The 9,652-nt window shown below is 39.3% G+C and overlaps 1 protein-coding gene across 1 annotated transcript in view; it reads right to left on the reverse strand.

Moving 5' to 3' along the window:
* Positions 1-9,652, reverse strand: part of Itga1 (integrin subunit alpha 1) — a 152,292-nt gene that overhangs the window by 79,843 nt on the left and 62,797 nt on the right. Inside the window, exons 3-6 of the mRNA XM_021179797.2 lie at positions 5,879-5,991; positions 1,543-1,631; positions 1,319-1,430; positions 452-579 (exon numbers count right to left, since the gene is read on the reverse strand). Coding sequence (XP_021035456.1) covers positions 452-579; positions 1,319-1,430; positions 1,543-1,631; positions 5,879-5,991 — 442 coding nt within the window. The remainder of the gene's footprint in view (positions 1-451; positions 580-1,318; positions 1,431-1,542; positions 1,632-5,878; positions 5,992-9,652) is intronic.

Genomic DNA, 9,652 nt, shown 5'->3' on the forward strand with positions numbered 1-9,652 from the left:
AAAAAAAAAAAAAAAAACCTGTTTTCTTTTACTGATTTCAAGCCATTCCAGTGAGATATTTACAACCTCACCTCTCTAGTAGGTCTGGATATGGAGTTTTCAGCTTGTTTTATCTAAAATGTGAGCATTTTGTCTTTTTAAAAAATAAGATCACTTTGATTTTTTTTTTTTAAACTTAGTCTACTGTGTAGCTTTGGCTGTCCTGGAACTGGCAATGAAGACCAAGTTGGCCTTGAACTCACAGAGATAAACCCGCCTCTACCTCCCAAATGCTGTGACTAAAGAAAGGCATATGCCAGCACACCCAGCTAAAAATCATTTTGTTCCAGTTAAGTCATAAGTAAAAACAGCACACAGCTAGTTTCAGGGAGCTACTCAAACACTTGCCCAGTCAAAAACTACACATTATATATTCTTTAGGAAGTAGGAATGAAAACACAGGGTCACATACCTGTGTCTGTTTAGGGCCAATGTCCATCCTCTTAAGCAGGTCGTTTAAAAAGGCAGTGACACTTTCCCAGGGGTAGATGCTGTTGGAGCCATCTAGGACGATGACAATGTCCAGCTGTGTGCTACATTCTGTGACAGAAGAAAGTGGTGTGAGGGTTACACATCTACCTTCTTAGGAGCAGGTGAGGTATTCTCTGGGCTGGAAGAAACCCATCCTAAAAGATGCGCTCACTGCACCTATTGTTTTTGAATTATTTTTAGAAAAATTTCAGTGAAAAAATATTGTATTTTTGTTATAATCAGTTTGGAGTTTGTATCATAGAACACCACCCCCACCCCCTTTCCTTTCTTCCCTCCATCCTCCTCTGAGAAGCCCCAACTTTCTTGGAACTTGCTTTGTGGAATAGGCTGGCTTCGAACTTAGTGATTGACCTGCCTCTGCCTCCCAAGTGCTGGGATTAAAGGTGTGCACCACCACTGCCTGACCTACTTTAATTTCACACACACACACACACACACACACACACACACACACACACACACGGGGATTTTCTCATCATCATACTGTTTTTATTCTGTACATCTCAAAGGAAGTTATTCTCTTCAGAGAGATTCACCATTTTCATACAACCAGCATGATAGTATTAGCTGTGAAACTTAAACATAATCCTCAAGGTTATTTACACTAATATCAATTCCAAAAGTAGGAGCAAAATTTGGTTCTATACTAGCAAGTCAAACGTTTGCCTAAGTGGGGAACGATGGTAGGTGAAATCCAGGAAGCCTTTTGGTGCACTCTTGTGTATACATGTAGCTCATTCATTGCTTACGGTTTCAAACATGCACGAATATTGTATAAAATGTGTACCTTGTACAGGGGCGAACGAGTTCACAACTTGAAATGTAGGGCTGACATCAGAACATATGCCAGTCGTATAATGCAAATGTCCACATCTATAGGCATACAAGGGTCCACATGCCTTTGAAAAATAAAAATGCAAGCTTTTAAAACTGAATATTATACAACAGGGTTCAAGACATAAATGATTACATTCCCATCTTTATGACACATATTACACTTTTCTTTCTCACCAGAAATCCTCCCTTCGGGTTGGTGACTAAAGTTGATCCAAATGTCATGTTTTCCTTTATTTCTGTGACATTAGGAATCGATGTGTTAACTACAAAAATAGAACAACAAGATTTCATGAGTGTGAAAATATGTTTCATAATATGAAATTAAGTGTCTCCTCATTAAAACATTCTATTTGCTTGGCTCATCTCATAGCACATTCTTGTTCTGGTTCAACTAAATAGACTTCCCGGTACTGGAAAATATAATGAACAAGTTAAGGCTGAAGAGCTGGCTCATGTCCCGGAGACTTTGTCTGTATCACTGGTTCAAATAGTTTGGCTGGACGTTGAAAGAATGCAGAACTAGCAGGGCAACGAGAATGTGGGATTGGTTTTCACACGTTTTTGTTAATTAAAACAAATGCAATATTCAGTTGCATAAGAGTATAGCTAGCGATAATTGATGTTCTTTGTTATAAACAACCAAGGCAAAATGTAACTTCTGGAAGGAGAACCAGCTCTGCATAGAGCAGGGAAGTCAAACAAAAATGTTTTTATCGTGACTTTGAAATTCACAGGGATGTCAGGAGAGCTGCAAAGAAAGCTGGGTCAAGATTAGAGAAGTGTCCAGGCAGGTTGGATGAAGAGACTACAGGAAAGGGAGAACTTTAGACAGTCCAAATAGGAACCATGGGCCATCGCATTCCGACCTGACCAAACTGGCGAAGAACACTGCTTAATCATTCACGTTCAAAAAGAAAGACTTGACAAGGAAAGGGAAGGCTCCTAAATTCTGCTTAGACTGGAAGAAGCATAAATAGTTGAAAGGGGCACAGTTTGAGTTCAAGAAAGACTCTTAGCACTGTTCATGTCTGCGTACGTCCTCACCTACAGACTTACAGTCAACAAGGAAATAGATACCTGGATGGTCCATCTCACTTTATGAGAACTGGGTTCTGATCAAGGATTTGGTCAGCCTTGCTTTGAAACCATTTTTTTTCTATTTTTTTTCCTATTGAAAATAGATATTTTTTCAAATATGTTCTGTTTGTGGTTTGCCTTGCCCAGCCCCTCACAGCTGCTCCCTGCCTCTCTTTTCTTCTGGGCAAATCCACACCTTGTCTTTCTCTCATTAGAAAGCAAGCATCTAAAGAATGATAATAAAATAAAGAATGATGATAAAATAAATTAAGTAAGATAAGATAAAACACAAACAATCAAATCAAGCCAAATAAAAGACACAAAAAACGTACATAGGTTCAGAAACACACACATTCACACACAGAGAAATGCATAAAAAACAAAACCAGAAAAACATAACATATGCACAAGGGATTGTGATATTAAAAAAAAAAAAAGCCCAGACAAAGCATTATGAGTCAAAGGATCTTGAACTGGGCTACTGTGTACATTGGTATCAAAAGATCTAGATTTGAGACTTTAAGGGCAGATTGTCCAGAATCAGCATTGCTATGACAATTAGAGGATATTGAAAATGTTTCCTAGCAACCTGAAGAGATCAACTCCAGTAGTCAGTTAGGAACCCCAGTGGAGGGATGGGGACACCAACCCACCTATAAGTCTTATCTACAAGAAGTGCAAGGGCAAACCCAGCAATGACTGGCTTAGCTTGGGATCCATCCCATGGGTGGGCACCAATCCCTGACACTATTACTGATGCCATGTTGTGTTGTGGATTGGTTCTCATGTTGTTTGTGTTAATTCAGCTCCTGAAATGACAATGGAACCCAAACATCTTCACTGAGGGTCCATGTCCCCAGAGGAAATAAAGTTGCCAGTGGCTACTGGCTGGGCAGAGAGACAGAGGTGGGACTTTTAGGATTCCCAGACCAAAAAAAAAAAAAATGCAGGAGACAGGGAAAAGAGGATTCCGCCATGACAGGGAGGTAGAAAACCGAGGACACTGGAAGGTGCAGGAGGATGGGGTAGACGAAATGTAGGTGCAGGGAAAAGAAGCCCCATGGGGCTGTGCAGCAGGGTCCAGGGCAACAAAGATAAAACATAGATTTAGTAAGTATCAACTCAGGAATATCGGAGGGGAGTGTGCTAGTCACGTGGAGGTTCAGGAGTGGTCCAACCATTGAGCTAGTTGAGTCATATTAAAAATAAGCTGGTGTGTGTGTGTGCGTGTGTGTGTGTGTGTGTGTCATTTGTGAATCTAAAACACTTGGGTGGGTGTAGAGGAGTTATGAGCACCTGCCGGGAGCAGAGGGTTAATCATTTACCACAACAATGTTGTGCTTGCTGACAGTAGCCTATCATGGCTGTCCTCTGAGAGGCTCTACCAGCCAGCAGCTGAGGCAGATGCAGATACTAAAAGCCAAGCACTGGACTGAGGTCAGGGACCTATGAAAGAGGGGAAGAATTGAATGAGGTGAAGGGAATGGCAACCCTACAGGAAGACCAATGGTATCAAGTAAGTCTTATGCCTTGGAGTTCCGTGAGACTGAGCCACCAACCAAAGAGCATACACTGGTCCGAGGCTCCTAAAACATATGTAGTAGACTGCTGCCTTGTCTGGCCTCAGTGGGAGAGGATATGCCTAACCCTGTAGAGACTTGATGCCCTAGAGTGGGGGAATACAGGGAGTGGAAGCACCCCCTCAGAGGTGAAGGGAAGATGGGGAGAAGAACTCTGCAAGGGGAGACCAGGTTTGGGGAGGGCAAGATTTGGGATATTAATAAATAAAATAATTAATTTTTAAAAAAGAAAGAAAATGTTAAAAATAAAGAAAGAAAAGAAAATGTTTCCAACTGTTTTTGATGTAGTTAAAAACCTCTGCACTAGTTTGGAAACTATTCTAGTTTCCAGGAATAGGGGACCAGTTGCTATCAAAAAGAATTATTTTGTAAATAACAGTATAAATCCTAGAGGAGGAGGCAAAGATGCATAAAGCAACCATCTGAGGGCGTTGTGAAGTGACCTCACACGCACAGATGCTACATAGAGTCCATACTCGGATTGTGAAGTGACCTCACACGCACAGATGCTACATAGAGTCCATACTCGGATTGTGAAGTGACCTCACACGCACAGATGCTACATAGAGTCCATACTCGGAAGAGGCCGCCACTGGGTTAAGTAACTGGTTTGGTGTTTCATTTTGGTTTTATTTTTCTTTTTTTTCCTTAAAGAAATAGCTTATTAGGTAATAAAATTCAAACAGGAGTTCTAGGTTTACTACCTTGAACAAAAAGAAGATAGAAATTTAGGGTCAATGACAGCATCTTTAAAAGGGAGCAAGGAGTATCTTGGAAAAGAAGCCATATAAGGGCAATTACAATATATGTTTATGTACTCTGTCTATGTTTCTGTATAGCTTGAGTGGGCCATGTGAGGAGTGGACTCCACACAGCCTAGTGGAAATAGAAAGAACCAAATACAACCTTAACAATTCTAACTCAAAAAAAAAAAAATCAGAATCGGGGAAATGTGCTCTGCCAAATAAATTGCCTGCTAGTATTTAAAAAAAAATGAGCATTCAGAGGAATATAACAGATAAGAATTTCTATACTTATAATTAAAATCCAGTTTATATTTCAAAAATATGAATAACTAAGGAGAAGTTGTGTGTGTGTGTGTGTGTGTGTGTGTGTGTGTGTGTGTTCTCACCTCAAGGAAAGGTAGCAGACAGAAAAAATGTTGAGTATCCTTGGTGCTACAGTGATCAGGCACCAGGGTATTCAAATATCTATGGTAGCTGTGTTCATGAATGTGAAGGAAAATGCTCATAATAAACAAAGAAATTAGAAATTGAAGACAGGAGAACTGAAAAAATGCACTGTCCGCAGTGAACTTGTAGACATAAATCATTTAATCATTTTTAATGATTTATGGATACCAAAGAAAGCTCTAGATCTCTCTAACTTTAGGGGTAATTTTCTAGTCATACCACACTCAAAGTGCTATTTTTATCAAGACATATTTATTTTGATATACCTATGTTTCATATTTTAAAAAAATCATTAATATACCTAATTACTGTAATTTCCCTCATTCAGTTTATAAACTTGGGTACTAAGTTGCATTTTGTGTGAGGAATGTGGTAGATATGTCCATTTGGCAAACCACTTGCTTTCAATGGATACTGAACAATGAATGGTAAGACGTAAAGTTACAAATCAAATAAGCTATTTGAATTCTATGGCTGTTTCCTGATGAGTTACTCAAATAAATTAAGGACTGAGGGAGACACGATGTCATTCCATATGCATTCCAGATGTCAAACGCAGAATGATGGTTTATGACTTTAAGTATTTTCTTGGGTCACTTGAAAGTTGTTTGCAGTGAGAATATGGGCACAAGTTAGGATGGACTGTTGAATTTTACACACCTGGTAAATCCAACTTCACGCAAGGCATTGATCTCTCTCTCCCAACCGGACACTTATAGACATCTCCAGTTCTTGCTTTGGGTTGGCCAACTAAAGGAGAACCAATAAGGACCCTGGAATTTGAGAAGAAGCAATTGAAAATCTTTTTTTTTTTTTTTTTTTTTTTTTTTTTTTTTTGGTTTTTTCGAGACAGGGTTTCTCTGTGTAGCCCTGGCTGTCCTGGCACTCACTTTGTAGACCAGGCTGGCCTCGAACTCAGAAATCCGCCTGCCTCTGCCTCCCGAGTGCTGGGATTAAAGGCGTGCGCCACCACGCCCGGCTGCAATTGAAAATCTTAAGCAGAAGAATACATTTGTTTTAATTATTTTAAAACAAATTATTTGGTAAATTCTAAGACAGTCGACGTTTGCTCCCATACACGTTACTAGATCACGACCCTGTTGGTAATTTAATTCTATCTAAATTAAGCAAAGTGTCACCCTCAAGTTACAGCTTGCTAGTGTTGCTGTAAATCTTAGCAGTCAGTAATGGCTATCATTAAGAAAACAAACAAGAATTGCTAAAAGGAAATCGGCATAGACTGCATTGCCTACAGCTACTCCAAATCAGTAAAGCTTCTTCCTAAATCAGCGATGAGGCTGGAGAGATCACTCAGTGGTTAAGAGCACTGGCTGCTCTTGAAGAAGACCTGGGTTTGAAGTCCAGGATACACATAGTGACTCACAAACATCTTTTATCCCAACCCCAGGGACTCTGATGCCTTCCCCTGGCTCTGAGACCAGTATGTGCCCACTGCATACATACAAACATAGATAAAACATCCATACACATAACATTAAAATAATAAGTATCTTTAAACATTAAACAAGAAGTACACATTAAAAAATAACCACAGGCTGCATTATCATGTGGTTCAGCTACTCCATTCTGGGGTATACACTTGAAGGATTGTAAGCCAGCATGCAACAGAGATGATTATACGTTTGTGTTTCTTACTACACTCTTTACAATAGCCGAGATCCATATCTTGGCCTTGATGTTCCTCAGCAGATAGAGTAAAAATATATAGTTCACACACACACACACACACACACACACACACACAAATGAAATTTTCTTCAACTGTAAAAGGGAACGAGATTATACCATTTGCTGGAAAAGAGAACCAGATATTGTGTGAAACCAAATAAGACAGATTCAGAAAGACAAGCATTTAATATTCTCTTTTTTATATAGAAGCTAGATTAGAATCATCTCTTTATTTATACAGATTTAGATATATGACACGAAGGTCAAGGGGGATCCATGTAGGGGTGGAGGAGAATTAAAACAAAGAGGAGGGAAATGGGGAGAAAGACAAGTATCTTGTTTTGTCTAATAGGCAGAAGCTAGAGTTAAAAGATGCGCACGTGACTTGAAAACCGCCAGAGGTTGACTGGGAGGAGTGCAGTCATCAGGATGGGCGAGGAGAAAAGGGGAAGAAATAAAGCCACGTGAGGAAAAGTAGATGATACACATAGATAAACAGGGCGTAAGGAATCATTTTGTGTACTAACAAAAATAATTTAAATAATTAAAATGATGTATGAGATATCATAGATTTCGCTTTACGGTCTTCTCCATCACTGCCACACTAAGCACCCCTAAGCCTGCGACTGGGTTGCTTTATGAAGCACACAAGTATAAGTGGATTTTTTTTCCCACGAGAAACTGCCAATTTCAGAGAAAGCAGGAAACATCAACATGAGCTCATCCTGGGATTTAGTGTGAGAAGGTCTTAGCTTATGACCACTCGGGAAGCCAGGAGAGTGTGAGACCCAGGGTCGAAGCATGAGAGTTGTGAGACCCAGGGCCGATGCATGTGTCTTTTGAGACAACATAATGAAATACTCCATCATTGATGAAGACAACTGCCATGCTTTAGCTCCTCCCCACTGCAGGCTCGGTTCAGATCTGCGCATTCACTTAACAGTCTCCCAGAATATCGTCCGGAAAAGGCATTTCACTATACAGGATTTGTAAGGCCCTTGGGTGGATCCTATCCGATGATGTGTTGATGTCTAAAGAAATGTAGCTAGCCTCTAGCTCTCTATCACAAACTGTAAGACTCTGAACTTAAAGATTGTCTGAGACTATGTTCTTATGAGTTCAGAGAAGACACATTAAAAAAAAAAACATTAAAGTATTCTAAAACCATATCTATATATAGCTGGGAATAGAAATCTTTCTCAATATTCTAAAATAATAAATATAGATTAGCTGATGTTTAATAGGAACTTATGTAAATAACTTCACCAGACTGCACATTACTGTCTATATTCGTACAGGATGTGGGAAGCCTTATTTAATGGGAGTTCATGTGAAAAAGTCATGGAGGATTTGGTTGACAGCATAACAGCATGAGCCAAGGGTGTATTTTGGTGCCAAAAATGCTAATGTGACCTTAGGCTGCATTGCTGGAAATAGATGCTCTGGTCAAAGAAAGTGATAGTCCCTCTGTGCTCTGCCCTGGTCATGTCTGGAATCATCACATTAAGTGGGACATGGGCACAATGGAATGCATTTAGTAGACTGTGACTCAGATGGTGCAGAAGCAGGCAATTTTGTCAGGGAAGAGATGCTCAGGACAAAATTGGGAGATTTAGTAATAGGGAAAGGGCCAAAGAAGGAACAAGAGCTTATATAGGGGTATAAGCACTTAAACAATTTAAACACTGGGAAAACTGTCACACTGACAAATGATGGGGTTTATTTTCTATACATTCTTTGTAAGAGTTCCTATTAATATGAATAAACTTTTGAAAATTATAAATACCAAGGTATTAAACAGAATTCCTTATACATATAGTATGTTGTATCAGCTAAACAATTGCTGATGTAGATAAAGAAAACTAAGAATATTTCAATCTTTTAGGGTATAGTTCTTATTTCTAGGAAGTTGTCATTAAAAGTATTCTAAAATAAGGAAGAAAAGTTTGATACATAAAAGCAACGCTAAGGGAAAGTTAAGAAATAAGGATGACAGCAAGAGCAATTGGTTATTGAAGGGCTATTCTGTAAAATCTTATGTTGCACACAAACCAGAAGTTATTGAGTGGACACTCCAGAATGAAAATATATCTGTGGCCTAATTCCAAGAGAATCCCAGCTAGTTAAGTGAAACACTGGTCTGATTTAAAGGAGATGAAACCAAATTATTAAACTCATTATAGTAGCACTGATAATGTCTACCATTTATTGAGTTTATACCATGTGCCAGGCACTGGCCTAAGTGCCTTCCATATATTAAATAATTAAATTCTCTCTTTAAAAGAGCATGAGCTTAGCTACAGTGCTAAGCTTTGCGAATTCAAAGTGTGGCTTTGGTGTCTACTAGATATCTGGTTTAAGATAAGACTGTTTGTGTCTTAGGATTTTTTTTGTTTTTGTTTTTGTTTTTGTTTTTGTTTTCCCATGAATCAAATGAGAGCACATACTCACCTCACATGATCATCACAAGTGAGCTAAAGATGAGCTTAAGATGTGAGCTTAAGATGTGCTAAAGGTGTAGAAAAGCATTGAGGTCATGTGAACCTTAGCATTCGTTCTTTCTGTTGACGATGTTTCTTTACTTCAGATTACTAAACAAATAAGAACTGTGTGACACACTATTGAAAAGAGAGTGTGTAAAACCACGACACAGGGGCGCAGGGTCTGCTGACACTCGCCAGCTACCCACAACACCCGCCACAGGATCTTAAGACTTCTGGTGAGTGGAGCACAGCTTCTGCTCCA

This window comes from Mus caroli, chromosome 13 (genome assembly GCF_900094665.2).
Source record: "Mus caroli chromosome 13, CAROLI_EIJ_v1.1, whole genome shotgun sequence".
Taxonomy (NCBI): domain Eukaryota; kingdom Metazoa; phylum Chordata; class Mammalia; order Rodentia; family Muridae; genus Mus; species Mus caroli.